Source organism: Leuresthes tenuis, unplaced genomic scaffold (assembly GCF_036924035.1).
Source record: "Leuresthes tenuis unplaced genomic scaffold, fLeuTen1.0.hap1 SCAF_13, whole genome shotgun sequence".
NCBI classification, from domain to species: domain Eukaryota; kingdom Metazoa; phylum Chordata; class Actinopteri; order Atheriniformes; family Atherinopsidae; genus Leuresthes; species Leuresthes tenuis.
In genome coordinates, this window is record NW_027325367.1 from 11,362,082 (window position 1) to 11,386,569 (window position 24,488).

General features: G+C 38.7%; 1 protein-coding gene across 3 annotated transcripts in view; it reads left to right on the forward strand.

The window, feature by feature from the left end:
- stxbp5a (syntaxin binding protein 5a (tomosyn)) overlaps positions 1–24,488 on the forward strand; it is a 95,296-nt gene that overhangs the window by 45,146 nt on the left and 25,662 nt on the right. For all 3 annotated transcript variants that reach the window (XM_072361739.1, XM_072361740.1, XM_072361741.1), the window contains exons 5-7: positions 2,758–2,892; positions 12,932–12,995; positions 14,521–14,604. In XM_072361739.1, coding sequence (XP_072217840.1) covers positions 2,758–2,892; positions 12,932–12,995; positions 14,521–14,604 — 283 coding nt within the window. The remainder of the gene's footprint in view (positions 1–2,757; positions 2,893–12,931; positions 12,996–14,520; positions 14,605–24,488) is intronic.

Here is a 24,488-nt window from a genome sequence, read left to right on the forward strand (position 1 = left end):
AAGCGTTCAGATGATGTGTTAAATTGCTATTTTACTGCAGCAGTGACAGGCTTTCATTACACGCACCTAATTATACCCCTGTTTTACCACATTTCGATATTCAGGAGTTGGGATTCAGCGCTCAGGGGTAGACCAGTCCAAGTTGCTTAGAAAAACTGATCAGACTATGTATGCTGGTTATTTCTAATGACAGGAGGGAACATCTTTTGTAAGAGTGCCAGGAACATCACATAAAACCATGCATTACAAAACATGATTTTTAAAAATATCTCCCCTCCTTAATTCATTCGCAGTGAACCGTGCTCTCGTACGTCTAGCCCACAGTGCAGTTAGTCTCAGAGCTGTGCAGTGTGGCGGGCGTCTGTTATTTCTGAGGCAATGTGCTTGGCCCTGAGCCTGCAGGCTGGCAGCTGCCTTTGTGTGTCGTGACCACTTGAAGCTGGAGATTTCACCAGGAGACGCGTACATGCACAAACAATTGGGTGCATATTTGCACACACACAGACGCACACTGTGAAAGGGACACACACACTGACAAATTGCAAGCAAATTTGTATAATTAAGCTCCTGACACTGCCTCTCAGTTGGCTCTCTCACACAGTGGCTCTCAGAACACTTAATCAGTTAGCTTGTACTGTATTTATACACACACACACACACAGACACCAACCTGATGCAACTTGATACTTTTACATACAGTATATATGTATATGAACATGATTGTATATCAGCTGCTGAATGTAATGTACACAAACAGACATGCAGTACAGGAACAAGAATAAATAAACAAATGGACCACACACATACACACACCAACTTGCATACACATAGACCAGACACATCTGTTAAAAGGACATTAAATCACATATATTGTCTGCTTATTCAGGGATACCACAAGTTGTCATGAAGCGTCATGTTGTTATTATTGCACATGCAGCATATGTACCTTTTTTAATAACGAACTGTCAACGTTTGATGAAATACTAATAGCATATTACATTTTACTGTCAGAAGATTTAGTTTTTTTTATTGCATTTATTGTTTTGCTGTTTGGGTAATTATGCCCTTGCATTAGCCTTGACAAAAATATCCAGATGGTTTCCTCAAACACATTTAGCCAAACATGTCTTTTGTGAATATGAAAATACCATAGACCTTAGTTACCTGATACATCATATCAGCATATGCAGTAAGTTGTCGTGTGTAACATTGACAGGGATTTATTGCTGGTAATACAGTATTGTACTTTTTCATACATGTTTTCATCAGTGTGGATGGTTGTTTTTATTATTGTCAAAGGAAGCCATTTATTTCCACGATCAACACTAGTTCTCCTCCTTGCCCTTCAACTCGTGGCATTGTCATATTATGACAAAAGCCCAGAGAGGACAAACCAAACACTGACGCTAGATGAAGCATTATATTTCAATCAGAATGAGCTGTACTGCTGAAGATCACAGCTGGATAGTGGAACTGAGATTTATCTCAAGAAGCCTGAAGCCTCTTCAAAGTATGAATATATTCATGTGTTCAAGCATTTAGGGGAGATATATTGGCAGAAAGATCCCCCTAAATGGGGCAGAGCGTGAAAGTATGTTTTTAATACCAGGAGTCCATGCTCCTCAATCATCTTTACACAGATTTGTGCTGAGTCTGCGTTTGTGTATGTAAGAAAAAAAATTCTATTTTTAAAAAACGATTCGGATTCATATGCAACTAAACTTGTCTAATATGTTTGTGTCTTGGTGCTTCAACTCACTATTTAACTGAGATTGCAGTCGTCAAACTATTCCTAACCAGGCAAAGCACTGCACTTATACTGAATTTGAACCGGATTTGTAGTTAACAGAATTGTATTAAAGTTTCATGAATGCTATTATAACACTAGAGATGTCATTAAGATCTCAGAAAGCAAGATACAATTTAATCTGGTTTCAGTGTTTTAGATTTATTGACCTACTGTGATGGATTAATTTATCTCACAGCAAATTCACATTCAACTTTCTGTGCTGAGTGACTTCATGTCTCAGTACCAGATAAACTGGCAAGATTGCAGAGGAAAGTCCTTCTTGCATCCCCCTTGTTGGAATTGCCAGACAAGAAGACAGTGAGATCAAAGAGAGATGGATGCAACTCTGTTTTCTCTTCACACATGAGTGGATATCCAGACTGCTGCCACTTGAGGACCTAGTCTTGAGCCATTCAAGTCCGCAGGTATGGCTCAAACCAACATGCAGATTTAAAAGGATCACTAGAGGAGCTGAGCGACCTTGAAATCTTAGCTAGCCGGATTACCAAGGTTGTACATTATCATTCGACAGGAGAGTGGATGAAAGACCAAAATGATGAAAAGAGGATGAGAAGATGAATGGATAGCCACAGTTAAGGAGGGAAGGGTTTATAACCTCTCATTAAACTTAAGTCTGATGGATGGATGAAAGGAGGAGATGGGTGCGGTAATGAAAACAGAAGAATTATGGGTGACTTTTTGCCCTCATGTTTCCTGTGGGTTTAGAGAAAAGGTGTCGGATGGAATGTCTCAAAAGCTCCTTGGCTTGCCACTGTCATCATGACCTGGTTGATGGTAAATAATCCCCCTCAAAGTTGTGCACAATTCCACACTGGTTATAATAGGACAGTAAATGATTTCCAACAGGATTCCCTCATTCTCCACCCTTCTATTTCCCTTCTTTTATGTGATTTCTCCTCCTCCTTTCCTACTCTTTCAACACTTGTGTCCTCTCCTTTTCTTCACAGAATAACTTTCTGCCACGTGCCCTTCCAGAGTAAATGGTTGTACATCGGCACAGAACGAGGGAACATCCATATCGTCAACGTGGAGTCCTTTATGCTCTCAGGCTACGTCATCATGTGGAACAAAGCCATTGAACTGTGAGTGGCCCTGGCCTCTTTTTTTTTTTTTTTTTTAACCCACTCATGATTCCTCCCACATTTTGTTCTGAAGTGTCTTTGCCTTTGCTTTGATTTTTTTCCAATAAGTCTTATTGCTCTAAAGTTGAGCATACTGCCATATAGGTTTAGTGGCACATAGAGGAGTTCCATATCCAAAACGTATCACTAATAAGTAGATCAATATTCAAACTCTGCTGGGGTCAAATGAATTTCGCCAGCACTGCAACACTGAAGGCCCATTGACTCATTTTGAGTTCAGTGAGGAATGCTATGGGATCAGCATTTTATAATTCGAAAGGTTATTCTAGTTCAAATGTAATAGCATAAGAGTTCATTTATAAATCTATCATTTCCAGGCACAGTATCAAATTCCAGGTAGTGAGCAACCTGTCTCTGCTTTTTCCATGGATCTGTCAGCTTGACAGGCTCCATTTTGGCTCCCCACTGTAGAGACTTAAATTATTCACTGGAGCATTTTGCTTCACACTTTCCCCTCATCCTCTTATAAACATGCTTGCATGTGTGTATATACATGTATGTGTGTGTGGAGACAGAGAAAAAGAGGAGGAGGGAGTGGGTGGAACAGGTGTCGACTAAGATCAGTGTATGGTACACACAGACGTCTCGTCTCGTCGACAGGGCTGCAGGGAAGAAAATGCGAGAGTGAATGTTGGGGGATGAGAGGAGGGGAGGAGGAAGGGTGCTTGACAGAGGGGAGAGGAGTGGAATGGATGAGACAAGGTTTGTGCTTGCGGATAAGGACAAGCAGAAAGGCAGAGTGATGGAAGAGAGGAATGGCGTTATGATGGAGGGAGCAGAGGGCAGAGCAGAAGAAAGAAGTTGGGCAGATAAGTGAGAACAGAGAGAGAGATCAGAGGGTTTCCAATTAAAGAAAGAAGGGCAGAGGGTAAAGTGTGATAACGACAAGATAGAGAGTAGATATGGTTGATGGAAAAGTAGATATTGGGATGCCTCAAGACTTGAGGGCAAACATTAACTTTCACTTTCCTTTCCTTGGCTGGACACTTTGAAGAGGTGCAACTGAATTGTCATGTAGACTTTAGAGGTGTGACGAGACACGATATTGGGTTCACAAGAACGGGACGAGATGACAAAATACCATGACAAAATATATGACAGGACCAACAGACTTTTATTTAACCGAGTTGCACATGCATTTTGAAATGTTTTATTATAACGCTTTACATGCATAATGGAAGCAGGAGCTTTTAATAAACTTCTTCTCCCACAAATTGAAACTAAATTGCCACGGGGTACGGGTACCCAAAATGTTGCCAAACGATGTGAAAGTGGTAATACCGGTGTTTTCCGACGTCATTCTGGCTACTTGCTGCTTCCCCTCCTTCTCCTCTTCTTCTTCTTTTCCTTCTCCTTCTTTAGGTTCTGGCAGGCTAGACGTAGCAAAAGTGCATTGCTGCTCCAACAGGTCACAAATGGAAGTTCGGATAGCTCACAAATCTCATGATAGACGCAACGAGAAATGTTGTTGAGTTTAATCTCGCGAGATCTCATGGAACGAGATCTCGTCACACCCCTAGTAGACTTGCATCCTGACCCCTGCTCCACAAATATGCTCTACAAAACCTTGCTTGGGAATGTGGCCAGTGATAACCTTGCATGTCTCAGTTTTGTTTTGGTCTCTGATTCACAAAATCCCCTCTGAACAAAGTCCAGATAGAATAAAAGTGTAAGAATCTTTATTGCTTTGTGATATTGTGGAGAATAACCTTGCAAAGTGAAACCATGTCATTCCTTAGGTTAAAAAAATAATAATAATTTTGATTGATGTAAAAACAATTCACATGTGCCTCCAGTCACCACCAATACACAATACCTGTCAACATATTTATCCGCAAGATGTTGCTTTAAGTTATGAGCTCTCAGCTTGTGAGTTACTCGATATTTCCACTTGAAATAATGAATGAAAGTGCTCTTAAAAATAACTGGCTTATACTTTAGTAAATTGATTCTTAATCACATTGACCTGAATGACCTCAATTACCACCCACCCCTTATTCAGTCTTGATACTTTATTTGATATGCATGCATTTCTTCATCTGCTTTCATCTTTGCGCTCAGTCTCCGTTTCCTGACCCCATCCAAAGATAAATTGTGCTTATCAATATACATCATCTGACATTCTCTTCTGCAAACTCTAGCAGCTTTGTTTCTGTCCAAACTGCGGCTCTGCACGATTAGTTTGAGGAAATTAGGTTTCTTTATCTTTTGATACAGGCTTCACTTACTCACACAGCCATTCTGGGGGATATTATGTCTTCTAGGATGGCAGCGGTGCCGGGAATGATTTCTCTGATTTGTTACAGAGGCATTCAGTTTGCATATCTGTTTGAGTTTGCTATGCGGGTTGCTTTGAAGCAGATCAGAGAGGTTTGAGGTGAGTCTTTCTCTTGTGCCTCACTGCCAGCTGCGAGGTTAGCAGGGTTGGCGTCCAGAAACAAAAGCTTCTTTCCCTCTCTTGTTGTCCGCTTGTGATGCTGTCATCACACAAAGATGTCACTTGATCTAAATTGGTGTAACTGCACTCGCAGCTGGAATGTCCGAGTGTCCGTTCTCTAATGAGATACAATTTTAAGATTTATGTTTAAGCTGCCTGTGAACTGTTAATTGCTGGTTGTAGTCTCTAAGATGAAAAAATGCACTGCCTCTTTCTGTTTCAGGTTTATAACCGTTACCTTAATCAGAAATTTAAAAAGTTGTTTTGTAAAAGCAATTGGAAGATATCCCATGTGCTCTGACAATCTAAAGGAGTTCACAAATACTCCATGGAACTGAAATTCAAACTAAGCTTTTTGAACAAATTGTCACCATTGTCAACAACAAACCCTGTGATTGTAGTGTTTACTTAAACATTTTATTTTATGCCTCGCCCAGTACACCACTGTTCTTCTGTGACTGCTAATGAGGCAAGGATGTAGTGTGTACTGGGGTCATCATCCCTTGGGCTCTGCTATTTGGAGACAAGCTGCAGTTGCTGTGCCAGTAGCCCCAGGCCCTGCCTGGCCCAGTGCTCTGTGTATTTGTATGACTCACACCTCTGTTCCCAAGCTGCTGTGCCGGAAACTGAACTAGACCATAGGATAAACACTTATCCTACACCAACGGCATGGCACTCTTGTTTAGTCATTGCTATAGGCATGGCAGTAAGGCCATCTACATCTGTGTGTATGCTTGATTTGATTCAGTTAAATGGTCACTGGGTGGAGAGAGCAAAGGAGAAGTTGGACAGGAGTGGCAAATGTTAAGTTTACTATGACACATAGTTCACGTGGAAATGTTGACTTGAGGCATCTTCTGTTCCTTTGCTTTCATCTTCTCCTGCTCTCTCACTTGGAGGCCCAAAGCTGCTAGCTACAAAGCTAAAAGTCTTTTTATGCTGTATTTTTGTGCAAGTGTGAGCTGATAGTGCAAAGCATGTGAGAAGTTTCACAGAGAACTGGGCCCCAGAGCCCCATTCACTGTGGTCCCAGAGCTCCAGGTGAGGGAAATTATGATTTTTTTTGTTTACTTTTTAACTGGGAACAATGGGTTTTTTGGTGACAAAAAGCTGTTTGTTGAAATTGTTCTTACCACTTATGATGCTCTCATGCAGTCTTGTATCAGCAGATACAATATATATTTTTTATTCATTCAATGACATTGGACATTGACATTTTATTCAATGACATTGCTTCAGTATAGATTATTGAAGAATAATACATAAATAGATAAAATAAGAGTTGTCTGGAAAGTTGGAAGTGTAGCAATAAGAAGCATGGATTCAGTTTCGAAAGCTCACCAAGATTGCATTATCGTGTTGTGTTATGCAACACCTGAGCTGATGGTTACGTTCAGCGTCGGCAGACAACACAGATGAACTCTCTCTGTAAACGATAAGGGAGAAGTTTACAGCCAACAGTTCAGGATTAACAGAATTAAACCTGGGGCAAGACGCAGGTAGCTTTGGCTCGCCTTCGTCCCCCACTAAGTGTTTGGTAACAAGCATTCCAAATCCTTTACTCTTGCTGCTCAGTCTGAAGTGACTGTCTGCCCATAAAGTCTAAGAGCCCTATAGCGAATCCACAAAATGTTGACCTTGCTTTGTCTCAATGAAAGGCATAATACTTAATTCTCAGAATTCTTGCTGTGTCAACATCAGCGCTCCAAGCTTGTCCTTTTTACCAGTAATTTCAGATACCCCTATGACAACCCAGGTTAAAACGTGTTTAAAAGGTTTAAAATTTTTCCTCACTGCAGTCCTTTTTGCTCCTGCCTTTTATCCTTGATGTCTCCTCTTTAACTTGTGTGGATGTGGGGTCTCGTACTTGACATTGCTTGAGCTTTGGAAAGCTCGGCCAGCTGCTTTGTCATGTAAAAAAAACCTCTCCCATTAGCATGGTTATACATAATAATAGATAATTACTAATAAAAAAATCAGTGATTGCACAGAAAGAAAGCTAATGAAAAAATTCAGTTCAGTTTTATTTATATAGTGCCAAATCCCAACAAATGTCATCTCAATGACCTTCATACATTCCAATTCAAGCCAATTACAATTGAATTGATTGTAATCCAATTCTTATCTGTTCAAATTCATTAAATTCCAAATTAGTCCAAATAGAAAGCCAATTCAAAATAAGTTCCCTAGCTAAGGGAACCAGCAGATTGCATTGGAACTTTGATTCAATCCCCAATCCTGAGCATGCACAAGGCTACTGTGGAAAGAAAAAACTCCCTTTTAACAGGAAGAAACCTCTGGCAGAACCAGACTCTACCATGACACCAAGCCAGGGATAACTGCTAAGAAAGAGAAACACAAGTTAATGACAGCAATAAGGTAATTTGTATATAGAAAGTAAAAGAGATCAGAGTGAGGGAAGGTGCATCATGGGAGGTCCCCTAGCAGACTAGCCCTATAGCAGCATATCTATGGGATGTTATCTTAAGGGAGAGGGGTGTCTACTTTATGAACACAAACTGGCAGCTGGTTCCACAATAGAGGGACCTTATAACTGAAGGCTCTGCCTCCCATTCTACTTTTACAAATGTAGGAACCACAAGTGAACCTGCAGTTTGAGAGCAAAGTGCTCTGTTGAGAAAATATCTAACCGTGTCATCTTTAAGATATGATGGAGCTTGGTCATGAAGAGCTTTAAATGTGAGAAGAAGAATTTTATTTTATTCAGAATTTAACATAGAGCCAATGAAGAAAATCTAAAACTGGAGAAATATGATCTCCCCTGCTAGTTCTCCTCAGAGCTCAGGCTGCAGCCTTTTGGATGAACATTTTGGATACATTTTTGAGACACCCCAATAATAAAGAATTGCAGTAGTCCAATCTCAACACAAAGAAATCCAGAATAAGACTACAGCTACTGCAACAGGCTGCCACGAGAATGCAGCGATTCTAGAACTTGCATCTTTCATCTTTTAGTTTTGGTCCATTAACTTTAGAAAATAAACACAATTTTCTTATTGATGCCATTGTTGTAGCTGTTGCTAACCTTAGAACAGTTAACTTTTTTTTTTTTTTTTTAAGATTACATTATATTTTCCATGTCTAATTCTCAGCTCAAAATTCAGAGATGTCAGTAACTCTAACCAGGACTATATCATGCATAGTAATTATGCATGACTACACGGAGAATCACACATGTCTATAATGAACTCAAATGCAGTCTACAGAGATGACATGAGGCCACATGCAGTGTAGGCAGACTGCAAATGGGTCGTTCGGGCCATGTTACTGCAGAGTCACTGTTAAACTAACCTGGAGATCGTCGCCAAGGCCGCAACTACCATAGAGGACACCGAGGTCGTGTCCTCTGTATTTTATTTTATTTTTTTTGCTTAACTTTGATGTTACCGCTCCCGTTAGTGAGTCCGTCAGTCACACCAGTCACTGGAAGAGGAGCACATCAAGCTAAAAATGTATGTGGAGAGCGGTTTAAGTGGTAGATGACTGTGAGAAAAAAATGCATTCTAATGTGGAGATATTTTTATTGCAGCCCAGTGTAATACTCGGATAGCAAGGAAACATGAATCATAGTTTAATTTTGGTTAACTCCGTCAGTACCGGTCGTCAATCAATTTCCACTGGTTGAATCAACATTAATTTTGCGACTGAAATGTCAGCGACGTCTTCGATTGAAAATTAAACGTTTATTCAGTGTTGATTTCTCAATGTTGGATGCTGAATCTGTTATATATTTCTGCCGGATGCCGGAGCACAACGCAGCAATACTGCACAGAACAGATGTGCGGGACAGGAAGTCGTGCGCAGAAAAAATAAAACACCTGGTTAATTTTCAAAATGATAATAATTATAAATAATTTTCTATGGTAACTTGCCCTTACTTCGTGAGTCACCATAGTGGTCCTTTAAAAGCCTCAGAATGCCCCATTTTTACCTCAAATTTCAAAAGCTCTGCACCGCCCTCAAGGTTTTTTAAGATTTCTGACACATCTTAATACATGATGTTGAAATGGCGTATTGTTTTCATTTCTATCAGTTTAGTATTTGACTGTGTTTATAGATTCAACATTCACGAGTTTTATTTGTCATATACATAATCATACATAGTACAATGTGCAGTGAAATTTTCTTTTTACCTGCTACCAAGAATTATGGATAAGAATTTAAATATGAATATGTTGAATTTTAGTTCAGTAAAAGTGTAGGGTATTAAAATATAAGTGTAAACATTTACAATATTAACATTATTATTGATGTTAGCATTAAGGTGCAGATGAGTGAGATAGTCCAGTTTTTTATATTCTTCACTAAAGGGAAAACAGGATATGGAGGAAAAGGCTGAGCCAAACCAAGCTCATCTTTGGGTCAAGCAGCAAGACAAGGAGCAGTGATAGAGGGAGAGCAGGTACTATAAAAGGAAGAGACTATGCCAGACATGTATACATTTTAAAAGTCAGATGTATAATGCATGATAACTGAATTATTGTGTAAGATCATAATAGAAATGTTCAAAGTGTTCAAAAGCTGGTTTTCCTTAACAAGAGTGAACAGATTAGGCACTATCATCAACATGATAGTGTAATAGGGCTTGGATATCTATTTTAAATACTGACGGAAATATGAAGCATTTGTATATATTATACCTCTGTACCAGGACAATTCATTCCTTTTTATTCCTAATCCATGACTTGATGAAATTCATTCTCCAGTTTTACAATGTAACTCATTTGCAAATCATTTAGGATGAGGCTGATGTTCTCTGATAACAAACAAAACAAATAAACCTATAAGTCATTATGTTGTTTTTGTTCCTTTAAGACTCTGAAAATGGCCAGATTTAAATAACGGAATTAAAAAAATTTCCAGGGGAGCATGCCCCTGAACCCAACTACAAGTTCTGACTCATGACCTCAGTACGGCCCTGATTGTCACCCCTGATGACACCAGATGTTCAGCATTCCTCTGTGTGTGCGTGTGTGGGGGGGGGAGTGTTGTTTGTGGCAGCGTTTATCTGTGTAGCCAGTTTAGCCCACGAGATATATAGATATATACCGTAAGTATGCTCCTTGAATATCTGCTTTTATTAATATATTTTTTTACGCCACACATACTGTATATTTTCCACAGATGAAAGAGGAAATGTGCTTGTGTGTGCGCTGAATAGATGTTCTCAACTTCAATGAGGTGTTACCTTTCCTAATGCTTAAACATTCCCGCTGTGTCGTCTACACACCCACCAACAATTGCTTTACGGGTGCTTGTGTGCGTGGTTGTAAAGCACACATAAAAGTCTATTTTCTTTATTGCTCTGAAAGCATTGCTGGGTAGGGGGAATACTCAAAGATGGATTTGGTGCAGCAAAGGTTTACAAAAGATGACTGTCTGAACCGAGAGTATCGAGGTTGTGCTTGCCATTGGGAATTCAGTTTAGTGTGTGTGAGAGCGTGTGCTAGTGCAAAACATAAAAATCCTTAGATTAAAAGGTCGAAGACAAGAATATAATAAATGTAAAATATACTATAAAATTAGTAGCATGCACATGACCAAGCAAGTATGCATAAACACACATACAACTGTATATGTGCACAGTTAAGCGTGTCAAAACTGTGTGTTTTAGTGGGAGGGTAAGTGTTTGTGGCAGAGTACGGACGATTTTTGGGAGCCTGTCTGCACTCTGCCCATCCTGCCTCTGTTGCCATGGAGATTCCTTTATCTCCAAACCTGACTGTGTATTTGTGGACTTTACAAATGTGTTCATGTCAGACTTGTGTACTGTAAACAATTTCTTTCGAATTTTCGCCTGGGAACACAGAATGTTACGCATAAAACCCTATAATCAGATGAAATAAGCCACAGGGGAAAGTAGGTTCCAACACGGAATGTGGATTTTGTAATTCAGCATGAGAGCAACTGTTACACTATCAGGGGTATTGTTTACAAGTGGGGAAGATTTTATTATGTGTCTTAATTGTTCTTAAATCCAATTGTGTGTTTGTGGATGTGGACAGCTGTTAGCTCAGAGACGGGCAGTGAAGGGGGATTAGATAAATCAACAGCTCCGGCTGCAGCAGAGCTTAGGTAATAAGGCTCCAGCACTAACAGGCTAAATATAGAGAGTACTGAATGACTGTCTGCCTGCCCACTTACTGCTACCTTTTAACACACAGACACATTTCTGAATACTTTCTTTTGCCCTCTGATTATAGTCCTAGATTCATGGAGGTAGACGGCGAGAAGGAACGTTCATTCAATGCAACTTGATTTATATTCAAAATATGTTCTTATCTAAGATATCAGTCTGTTTTTTAGTTTTTTTTTAAAGAGAAGTGAAGTGATATCAACACATCCTCCCCTTCCCTGTCACACTTTACGCTGACAAACTCAGCTCTGCTAATACATTGGCCAAAACAAAGTATTTACTTTACTTAATTTTTGCAGTAAATCCATATTGCTCCTGCTCTTGTCTCCTTGTCCGTTATCCCTGCCTTTCCTGCATAGTACTGGGGTTTTACTGATGTTTTATTAGCAGCAATAGTCACTCCTTTTCAGTGACCTTCCCATCACATCTCTTTAAGGCAGGACAGGTTTGGAAAATTCTGCTGGAGATTTGACATAAGGATGTCTGGAGGGTAAAACCCAGACAGGAGGAGGAGAAGCAGGGCAGTCCAGCATTTTGTGCTGTCTCCACTGACATGCAAATGAACACACACATACATTCACATACACACAGCTTCTAGGAACTGACACACTCATTTATCAGAACCTTCGGCGAGCTTGTGTTTGAGATGCCTTTTCGAACCTTGGAGTGATTGGCAGCTTTGTCATCTCCCAGCAGACCTCTTTCACAGGTTTAGAGGCATTTGCTCCTCACCTTAACTCTCCTTTTAAGCCACTCTTGGTTCATGAATAACAAACATCTATTATTCAGTTGTATTTCCAGTACACGCTTTAGCTGACTTATTTTTGAAAATAAAGCTTTTTCCAGGCAGATATGCTTTGCAAACTGGCACTAAAGCCTGACACAGCAACTCCACATGGCTAATTAACATATTGTTGCCAATGTACATTACCAAACAATGTCTCAACTGCTTTTGCTCAACCTATATTTACACACTATTTTTTACACAAGCACAAAATAACAGTGGCTAAAAATATGCGCAGTAAAACTAATATACTTGCAAAACTAAGCAAATTTCACCAGTTGGCTAACATACAACAGCATCACTGCAGTTGGCTACAACAATGAAGCGATTCCTCATTTTCTTCTGCCATAGCTATCACATACAGTGTTTGTGTTTACCACTTGTCTTTTCTTTAAAAGGTCTAAAAATAGTTAGTTCTCTATCTTTACGTTATGACACCAGTGACTCGAGATGAAGTCTAAACTGTATTTTGTTTCATTTTCTGAGCTGTTACAGCTCTACTATGTGTTATTTTTAAATGATACTATGATTTTGTGTGATATTGTGGCACCGAAAAAAAGAAAATAAATATTTCTTTGTCTCTTTTTCTCTCTCTCATAAGGTCCTCCAAGGCTCACCCGGGACCAGTTGTCCACATAAGTGATAACCCTATGGATGAGGGAAAGGTAAAGCTCACATACATGCAAATTAATCAGTTGTGAATTTCTTTCCTTCGGTATCAAGCTTAAAACTCACGATAATAACTGATCAAACTTGGACATGCTTGTCTACAATACTTTGTGGCTTTTGAATTTATTTATGTTGTGTGGAAAAATGTGCTGCAACTTTTTTGTGTTTTTACTTTTATATATTCCTTTTGATAATGTGTCTTCTAGACTGAGACTGAGGATGGGTGAACACATTGTTTCCCTCACCACCCTGTCTGAGTGCCTCACAGTAAAAATCTTAAAATCCTTTCTCAGGAAACAATTAATATTGAGAGAAATCTTTATCTGGGTGACTAAGAAAATGGAGGGGAAGCAATTCTGAGCTGTGTGAGGAAGTGTCAGATAAAAGCCAGAAAACCCCATTTGTTGAGACAGACTTTGCTGGTGAACATGTTGCAAACTTGCATCAACAATCACTTGCATTTCTTCCAGAGAAAACACATGGAAACATGCATTTAGGTTTGGTTAGTATATATCTATGATTGTATATAACTCACGTTGGCTCATTTTACTACATTACTGAGAAGTAATTAATTTTTACTCCAGATGCCACAAAGGATTAGAAACCCATTTTGGCTAAATCTGGTCCATCACTGTTTTAAGGGTCCCTGGAAGCACTTTTGTCATCTTATCTTATCTCACATTATAATTTGGCGCACGGGCATTGATTTTTGACAGCGCACATTTTTCTCAAACTGATTAAAATCTGATTTTAATTTGCCTGCGTTTGTGAGCTTTCTCAACCATCATACTGTGGCTGAGAAAGCTCAGGAATAAATGCACTCAGAGGTACACCTATGAGGCTGAAACACCCTCCAGCACCAGTTTTACTCCCCAGATTCTAAGGTGGCAGTGATAACGCAACAGACTCATCAGAGTATCAAAACCTTGCCTTTTTATGTCAGTGAGAGTTAGATAAACGCCTTTTTCTGAGGCGATGTTGCTTGATGATGTCATATTTTGTAAATGAAATGCAATTTATTTTGAATACATGACAATACAACAGACATTTAGGTACCTTTCAAACATAAGAGTTTATCTAGTCATAGTGCTTAAATAGTATAATCTTGTATTGGTCGAGTGGTTGAGAAAACAACTTACTGTATGCAGTCTCGGCACATGTTGTAAAGATTGGTGTCAGTTATTTTTGTTGCATCCATAAATGTGACACATTGAATGTGAATGCACTAAACTGATTATAATTGTTCTCTATAAATAAGTTGTCAGAATGATTTAAAAAGAAACAACCTTGTGTTGTGTATGTGCGTTTCTTTCTGCAGTTTCTCTTACCATCTCTTGTGAGTCAGGAGTAGCAGCTCTCTTCCTGAGCTACTGTAGACTGCTTACATATGACTTCCTCTCATCCTGTGTGGGAATGTCAAACGTATTACTTCTGTTTGTGCCCATCATGGGGTCTGCTTTATCATCTGTCTGTCATCTATTTTGCCTATCTCAAAGAATGCCTGTTACTCTTCCTCTCCAGCTTATGATTGGATTTGAGTCTGGGATCGTGGTCCTGTGGGATCTGAAATCAAAGAAGGCAGACTATCGCTACACTTATGATGAGGTAGGCAAATCTCCCCGATTTATTTAATTCCTTTGTTGTTTCTTTGACTTTTGATCTACAAGGTTACAGTGTATCTTTTTTTTAACGTGGGAATGGAATCACATATTCATGAACTGTACTGTACACAGCTGCCTCTGTCAAACTTTGAGTCTGAGACATTTCAGGATAAAAAGGCTTGTTAGTTATGTATGGGTATATGTGGCTCACATACACGTGTGTTGTTCACACACTTTCCTGGAAGTTGAGTCTCCTCACATCTGTGTTAAAAGCCGATTATGTTACAACAAGAGTGCTGACAAGGAGTGTAAAAGACTCTACAACTCCTGTTTTTCTTCAGTAAGGTTTGTCTTCATGGGAAGTGGCAGCTCTTGTTTACTGTTTGATTAGAATAAAGCGAAAGTTTGCTTTACCAAAGGATCTTTTCTACAACCAGCTGTAATTGGATTCACTAGATATATCTGTGCTATTCAGCTACAGGAGGAAGGAAGATGCTTTACAAAAGGAGTTTTTAAAAAATAGAAATTACAAAGAAACACCAGGATTCTGATATAAAATGACAGCTCTACAGTCAGAGCTACCGGAGTGAGCACAACTGCATGATAAGTTTAAAAAGACATGTTTATTAACCAAAATTGTACAAGGAGGCTTCTAAAATGACTGAAGCACCAATCAGTAGATGGAGAAAGAAAAAAATGTATCCATTTTACTTGTCTGCATGAAGGATGGTGGCTGGCTTAGAGTCCTACATTGTATAACTGACTCACTGCTGAATGCATGCACACTGGAAGCTGTGGTCATTGTGGCCTATATAACTGTCAAATCCCCAGGAATTAATCATTTGAGTGCACTGTTCCAAAACATGAAGTAAAAAGAAAAAAATGCATATATGGACTATTTTTTGCTGTAAAAAATAATTAGCAAAAATGTTTATCATGTTTGAGTCACTTTGCAAAAATGAGCTATTAAGTGTATTCTTTTAGGAAACCACTGCATTTGCCACTTCAGAAAAATTGTTTGTCACATAATGCGTCATTTACCACAGTGTCGTGATTTATCCAGTAGTGAACCATGTATTAATTCCTCCAGAGAGTTTGCAAGATTGCACAGGGATTTTGTTTGCATATCACAGCTGTTTATTGCAAAAAAAGGTTATCTTTCTTTTTTCTGAAGAGTGTATCGTGTGGCTTTATTGTCATCCCCAGAGGCATTAGTGTGTGTATACAAACAACATGAGATACAACAAATAAAATAAAATGGTGGTGTCAGACCAGAAAATTTGCATGCAGTCTCACTTCACAAGCATTTTTTTTTTTAATCTGCCTTCAGATCTGTGTGTATGTGTTGCACTGTGGCTCAGACACGTAAAAGGGGAAGTAACCTTAAACCAAGTTGACCAAGTTGAAGTGAAAATGGCTCTAGTAGTGGGAACTGGGTATGTCTATGAACCAGAGCTCATATTCATAAACATTTGCCAACTGAACGACTGTGGACCCATGCACACACACAGTCGATATGTAAATGGTTATAGGGGTGTCTGCGGTACTCACACATAGGTAAACAAATGACATTACCCTTCTTGCCAATGCTCACCTTGCTGGCAGTGGTGTGCTTCTGTGAGCCCTTTAAGATACCCAGACTCACACACACATATAAAAGATAGTGTGTATTATATATTCGGTATGTTAGGAAGAGTCTCTGTCGCTTCCTGTCTCTGCTGTCTCCCCCTCTTTGATAAGCTAATAACCTCCCCCTGCTCGTGGGCATTAGAGCCTCCAGAAGCAGATCTTTCCCAGGGATCTCATCTCCTCTCTCCAAACCCTTGCAGATACACCTCTCGAGAGACTGAGCTTTCATTGGATAAGAATTGAAAGAGGGTACTGGGAGGAGTTCCTGCTCTACATTTGCTTCCTTAACACACAACTGTTTACTCCTGTTTGAAATGTCTCAGTGGTTTTCCACTCAGTGGTTAATGAAATCAAATGATTGCAAGATATCTTTAAAGTTGAATTCGGCCCCAAACCAACCTTCAGGACACCTCTGTGCTGCATCAATAGTATCTTGCGGGTTCACGGTGACTTTTCTAATATCACTGTTGTGACAGGGCTGTTGCCAACACTAATTAAATTGCCCAAAGAGCTGATGCTATGGGATATAATCATAGTAGGCCTTTACGATGAAAGGTGTGGGTAGTGTGGAGAAAACTAATATACTCTCGATATTCACTTAAATAATTAAAACCACATAATAATCACACAATAGAATGGGTCTTTCACATGTAGTTTTTACCCCTTTCAAAAGAAAATACATTTATTTACAGAATATTATGAACTTTTGTCCAAAAGACTCCTTAGAAAACCTTATATTTTATTGAAAGTAACATAAAGACAAGATGGAGCTCAACAGGCTGAAAAGGCCAAAAAGTTCAACATGTTAAAAAACATATTTCTCAATGTGATATTGCAAAGAATTTGGCCATGGCTGACATCTTCAGGCCCTGAGATGGCAAAAAGACAAAAAAAACAAAACAGATTATGTTGTAGAAATCATTGCAGGGGCTCAGAAACGCTTCCGAAGACTTGAGTCATTGAACGCAGTTCATCATATTCTGATACTAGTTAGAACTCTAACGTGTAGAGATAGATGAATAAGCTAAATTAAACTAAATGAATAAAGCGGATCCTTAAACACTGCCATCTGTGGGCTGCAGCTCTTTAAAATAAACTGGAAACCTCTCCTATGGTCTGAATTAAAAAAAAAATAAAAAAAGTAGATTTCTTGTGAATGTTGCATCTTTGTCACTAAAGAAGAGCCGAAACATCCATCTTGCTCCCAGCACATGTTTTAAAAGACAGCATTTGTGATGTGACGAGGCTAACCCCCCTTTTTTTTTTTTTCAAAGCTGGTACATATTCATAGATATTTCTACTCAAGGACTAAAGTTTTTGTGTAACGTATTCCAACATCACTTCATAGTGCTCCTTCTTTAATAAAGACTGTACTATTGTGAGAACTTGCTACTTGTTTTATCATTCTAGAATTAAATAGTAAGTATTGTTTTGTTGATAAATATTCACCATATAAGATTATACCAACCATTTTATGTCTACATAATTTAAGAGTTTGTTTGTTTTAGACTGTCCTCCCAAAACATACCTTTGGGTTTTTTGGTCACGCAGATCAACAACTTATTATTATTATGATGATGATTATTATTTATTTTACTGACAGCAACTCATTGTCAAGTGTCAAAATGGCATAGTACAAATGAATACTAACTGTAACAATGATTATTTTCAAAGTGACAAGTGTGTTCTCATCCTTTAACATTAATGTAGATGTGATGAAGGATTTTTGGTCATTGTTTTTGTTACACAATATAAACTAAGCAGAAATAACCATTATTGAAATACTGCAGGTTTGTTGATACTTATCATTGCACAGATTGATTTATTTCTTTATTATTTTTGCGAAATAGATTTGTCATTAAGACTATTGAGGTAGAATCTTCCAAAAAGCTTTTACTGGAGAGAAATATGTATTTGCAAAGGGTGCTTTGTCTGACATCAGTAATCAGACATCTTGTGTTTGGTTTTGTTGTGTTAAATCAATATTAAGCAATTGAGTATCAAAGGCTGAAAATTGGATACATGCGTCTAATTTAATTAATGTGGGGTTATAGTTATGAGATACTTTCTGGCATTAAGCATATTCTTAATATTAATTATAAGTCAGAGACAATACATGGATTAGAAGGCGGACTCATAATTAGCCTTCCCTGGGATTGTGAATATGAGCAAACTTCATCTCTGTGAAGTTTATTCACACAATGCTTTTTGGTGAAATAACTTTTTGCAGCTAACAAATCCTTTTACAAGCCATTCTCTTCCTGCTTCGCAGTTTTCATTCAAACCCCATTTGGCCCGAAGCTTGTTACCAAATATCAATGTTATCAACTAAAATGAACAACAGAGCATGCCAACAGATAATGGAGCTTTGGATTATGACTAATAAGCATGTTTTGAAGCTTAGTTATGATGGAAATTAGTGATTTTTCTTTTTTTTAAAGAAAGTGAATGACGGTGAAAACATATACAGTGTGAGAGTGATGTTGGGTCTTGTTTTACAAACTTTCTTGCATGACATCTGCGAGTAGACGGATGTACCTGCATTGTTTTGGCACAAGTGAAGGCAGCTTTTGTTAGTTCTAGACACGGTCAATCTCCAGAAATTGAAACAAAATCAGGGAACTTAACCTGGCTCCCAGATAACAGCAAAGTTTCCGTCGGAGTTCAGACAAAAAGCCAAAGCAATAAAACTTTGGTTTTACAAGCTCTCAAAGAGCTGAGAGAGCACACCATCCACTATCTGTCTTTCAGTGGATTGTCTATTATTAGCTGTGGATCAGCACTATGGGTTTCAAGTAAGTGCTAGCCGGAGAGCATCCGTCACCCTGACCCTGCCTCGCCCTGCTCTGCCTGACTCAACACCTTGTTGTGAGTTTGGCCCTGATGAATGGTTCATATTGCAGACAAATCTGACTTCTCTTTCCTCCCTGTCTCCCTTGTTTGTCTCCTGGCAGCTGTTGCTGAATGCCTGAAAGCGTGATTGTGTGTTTTTCTTTTTTTTCCTTTTTTTTTTGTTATACCCTTAATCTGCCCATTGTTCAAACTCACTAATTTATTCTACAGTCTGGTTACACAAACAGCCCACCATTTGTCTCTCCTCAAAGCTCCTCTATTTTTCAGCATTTTCTGAAGTATGCATTTCCATTTCCGATGCTCTCATCATCTTCTCTTCCCCAACTTTGATATAGATATCTTTCTTTTTATCTCTTTGTATCTTCTGTTCTTTCAAACCTTTTCTCTGAATCTGTCTTTGTCTCTGCTGGAAAGAACCACTCGAGAGAAGCTGGTTAGCTTCGGCATGACTGCGATAACCACTCATTTATGTGTGTGTGCTGTCTGTTGCTGCAGTGTGCGACAGATAGCTGCTCCCACCCCTCACACACTTTCAATGACTGAGGAAGCTCTTTGCTAGGTCAGGAATAGTGGAATTGCATCAATGATGACAGTCTTAAATCAGAATAAAGATGATGTTACACCAGTCAGCCATTACATTATGACAACCCTCCTAATATTCAGTAGTAGATGCGAACAAAGGAAATCTGAGGGTGTCCTGGAGTCTCTGATACTGGGAAATAGACCCTCTAGACTTATCCCAGTTCTCAAATGATGGGAGACGGGATACACCATGGACATGCTGCCATCTCATCACAGGGTCCTTGTCAATATTCTGGCCCTGGGATCAGTTCAGTTAAGTACCAGGATTTGGAACCTATCCCTGTCTGACTGCAATTGTATTGGCGTTTGCAAACATAACATTTCAGTTAATTCAGTAAAGCTTACAGTGTTTTTTATGCTGGATGCAGACTGAGTCTGATGCAACACAACACTTGTTACAGATGGTTAATATTCTTCTCAAGAGATGACGCACTTATTGCCATAAAGACGAGACTATTACAAATTTCCTGTGGCATTCTTTCTGATGGACAAGAAAGCCTTCATTTAATGTGCCGCATGCAGTAAATCCCTCCCATCTGGTTGTCTGAGAAGATTAAAAACCAATGCTGCAAATTATTTGTGAACTCTATCTGACATGAGTCTGGCTTCATTAGTGAGTGCTGTCTTTCTCCTCCAAGACTTGTAGAAAACTCAGACGAATAACTATTCATTACTGATGGGTCATTTGGCAAGTCAAGCCAAGTGTTGTCCATTAGTGGATAAGATATCATTCCTTACATGATGGTAAGGCTTTGTTGAACTAAACCCTTAAACAGACATGGGTGGTACTCATGTTATGACCAGACCTCGTGTCAAAAAAAGAAAGAAAATAAAACTCTTTATTACTTTATATGATGCATATTCTAAACCGAAAGATGAGGAATTAATCATTATAAGATTATGTTTTTACAGGATAATCACTTTGTTAGTCAAATGCTCTGGTCCAGAGTGATATCTCAACCATCACTGGAGGGACTTGATGGGTCTGACTCAAACATGCTATTTTTCCTTTAAGCCTTTAAGCGTGATGCATAAAAATTTAAGGACACCTGGTAAAATTCACAACTTCTGTTGTTGATATGTTGGTGTGCTTAAGATTGTTGCATGAACCAGTTACAACCAAGCTTTAACTGTCAAACAGATGGCCTCACATTTGACTCTGGGATATTTCAGTAGACAGAGGAGTTCATGGTTGACTGAGTGACTGCATGATGTCCAGGTCCTGTGGCTGTGAAACAAGTCTAAATCATCACCCCTCTACCACTGTGCTTGACAGTTAGTGTGATATGCTGTGGTTGGATTTCTCCAAATTTGGTTTCATCTGTCCAAAGGACATTGTTCCAGTAGCATTGCACAGTCTGACCTTGAGGTAAGCTTTTTCCAGACCAGCAAACTACCAAAACTTTTTATTTTATTTCTTCACTTGCTGATGATGAATTATTCAAGTACTTTTGCATCAGCAGCACCTGGCTGCTCCTTACCTTCTTTTCCATGGAGGCAGTGTGGTTGTACTTAGGTTTTTAAACACCACGTCTGCATTTTGGCTTTTTGGTTTATATCAACCTAAAAATGTCATGGTGTACTTTGTAGATACAAAAGACCTTAGAATTGAAAGAGAATATACTCTCTTTTTCACTTTTTCCACATTATTGTCGATTGGATAAGAAAAAAACTCAAATGCCTAAAATACATTTTTTTTATTTTAACTGAAATGCTACATAATCTGTTTCCCAGCAACAAATACCAAACAATACTGTGTTACTCCTGACGTTTCATGTAGAAATTTGGACCACAATTCCCACTTGTCACTTATCTGGTCAGTATATCTGGTCTTCAAAGTCTAAGGCTGAGTTCACAGTTGTGCTTTGAGATTCATAATAGCTTAGCTTCTTTTCTCTACAGTCTTAAACTCTGATGGTGAATCATCTTTTTAACACAGAAGAGATGGCAAGGGGTTGTTTTTTTTTCTGTGCTTACGTAACAACAACAGAAAATGGGCTTCACATTCCAAAGCAAACATAAATTACCCAGTGGAAATTACTATTGACATTTAGTTTTTTTTAATGACGCCTTTTATATCCCCATTAATCTCTGTTCAGTCAAACTGTAGGGACTCGGCTCCCATTCTGGGACAGATGGTGAAAGTTTTCAAATGTTTGGTGAAGTCTATAAGCATTTAAGATCTGAGAATGTTTGTTTCACACCAAGATAAAGGTTCAAATATAATTGTATTTATTATTGCATTACAGTTTTGCAAAAGTAAAATCATGGTTGGAGTAAGTCATCAGGAGAGAAATGTTGATCGATGTTTCTGTGTCATCCAAATCATAGCTATCCTAAGGGCTTAATAAAAGGTTAGTGGACTTCTTTTGGTGTGTAGAAGCTGTTTAACATCTCATCCAAGAGGCTTCCTCGGTTCTTACTCACTGATAGGACACTTAAGGGATTTAACCCCTTGTGGGGTCTGAGGAGGCAACCTGGGGGAGAAATTAAAGTTTTTCCAGAAACAAAGTCAAGTTGCCTTTTATTCAGTCCCTGACATCAGCCTGCTGTCCCCTGAAGGGATGGACACATGACTGTGTGTAAGTATGTGTGGCTCCTGAGGGCTGTTTTAAGGCCCAGCATGACACAATGCTGCCAGACGATATTCCAACAAGGGGCGTGACATGCATGATTATGTTTGTCTGTTTTCCTTCGCCAGTCTCAATTTGTTGTTTTAATAATTATCTTCGCAGTGAATGTGTGTCTCATGTGACTGAATTCTCTCAACTCCCAAAGAGTAATCTGTGAAAACTGGCCTAATGTGATAAATCATGAAATTAGTCTTTTCAATTGGTATTGTAGGATTTGATGAGTACCATGTGGTTCAATTATCCTGCTAATTTTCCAATTAAGCTCAGTGCATTGTTGCCTGTTGGGACTGTCACCATGAACAATGCACTGATAGGTTTTTGGAGCTTTGTCTCATTGTCTGTCGCTGTCAAGGCATCGTTGAGAGGGTAATTGAGGGGTTTCATTGATAAAACTGTAATGGCTTATGTAATTTTGCCAATTTTTTTTATTAAAATATTTATTTGAGCATCTGCAGATCTGGTCTTTGAAGACATCTTCAAACCTTTCATATAGTTCACAATGTCTGTGATCTATCCATGATATCACTGCTTAATCTTTCATTTCCCAGTCTTGCCTCTTAAATGCCAAACTAGGGTAAAAGTCTACAAAGAGGACATGGTTAGAAGTCCGATGCACATAGTATCAGTTGCATCTTTATGTAAACACTTTTTTTAAGTAGCATTCCTTCCAATTAATATAAATAAATACAATTGGAAAAAAGACCTACAGTGTGTCTGTAATGCTAAATTTTGACTGAAATTTGGATCCCCATATCATCTCTGAATTAAAGGCAAAACACACTTATTCGTGGACTTTATATCCAGAGCATGAAATATTAATATATGTTATGAAATGGGAAATTTCTTCTCACTGCATTCGGGACACCTACATAGCTGCATCCATGCCACTTGGCTCTGCATATATGAATCATTTATAGGAAGAAAAAAAAAAATGCTGACAAACTCCCCGTCTTTCTTGGCTTCCACAGTACCTAGTCCCCCACCACCAGCTTAAAAAGACACCTAAGACACGGCATTACTCATCATGCCTGATTATTGCTTGGCAAATAATCTTCATAAACAGGAAATGAGGATATGAATAGTTGAAAAAATGAGCCAGGATTAATTAAAAAAAGAAATGTAGGTGTCAATTAGTGTCTATGACCTGGAGAATATCCCACATAGAAAACCGGAATAATAGAACTTGTCAAAACACACCAACTGTGGATCCAAAAGCATGCAACTAAAGAGCCACTATCATGTTCCTTATTTTATGTTATATATGTGCAGTGATATTGAACATTCATATGAACGGTCATTCTTTATATGGTCATCTTCTCCAGATGCACAGTCAAACAGGGCTCCTGCTAAGTACATGTCCACATTCATCCAGAACACTTACTTAAATGGCACTTAATGTACTTAGCATACAAATAGGCAGTATACAGATACCGTACAGCCGTTTGGCAACAGCAGAATTACATTATAGTTCACACGTAACCTTTTTTGTTTTCTTTCACGTGACATTTTCCACTTCACTTTAGTGCTTTCCCACAACTACACTTAGGAACAGAGACATTTAGAAATTGTTTTCATCTTGCTCTGATCTTTGCTGCTGCTGCAGCTCTTAAATATAGGCTTTAATAAGAATGCGGGGATTTGTAAAGTGGCCATATGCAATCGAGAATGAGAACTCATGGCTTCTATGTAGCGATGCCTTCAGGAGACTGGAGTTGATATGGTCGTTTAGGGCAACTGGGGACTACATATACATAAAGAGCAGTACGCAATGAATATAGATGTTGTTTTTTTTATGTGAATCATTCAGTTTTGGTCAAAAAGTAATTGGAAGAGGGCAAACACTTGAAAATGCTTTGCAGCTAATAGAATGAATGATCTGTTACCATCCATCATGGGTTAGAGTGTAGTCTGTCGGCAAAATCTAAATCCTGCCGAAGTCATTTGGGGAAACAGCGAAAGCATCTTAATCGCCAACAAAAGCCTTCAGCGTTGTTCCTTGCTATTTTTCCAATGAAGAAATTCTCTCCATTTCTGGCATAATTGATGTTGCATGCAGCATCTACACAAAACTCTTTAAGAGCAGCAATAGTGACTATATGAATAAAGTATTTTCTATTCTATTCTATAGTCACACTCAAAAACTGGCCTGTAGTTCCCAGCATAGGACCATAATCAAACGCCACCTCCAATG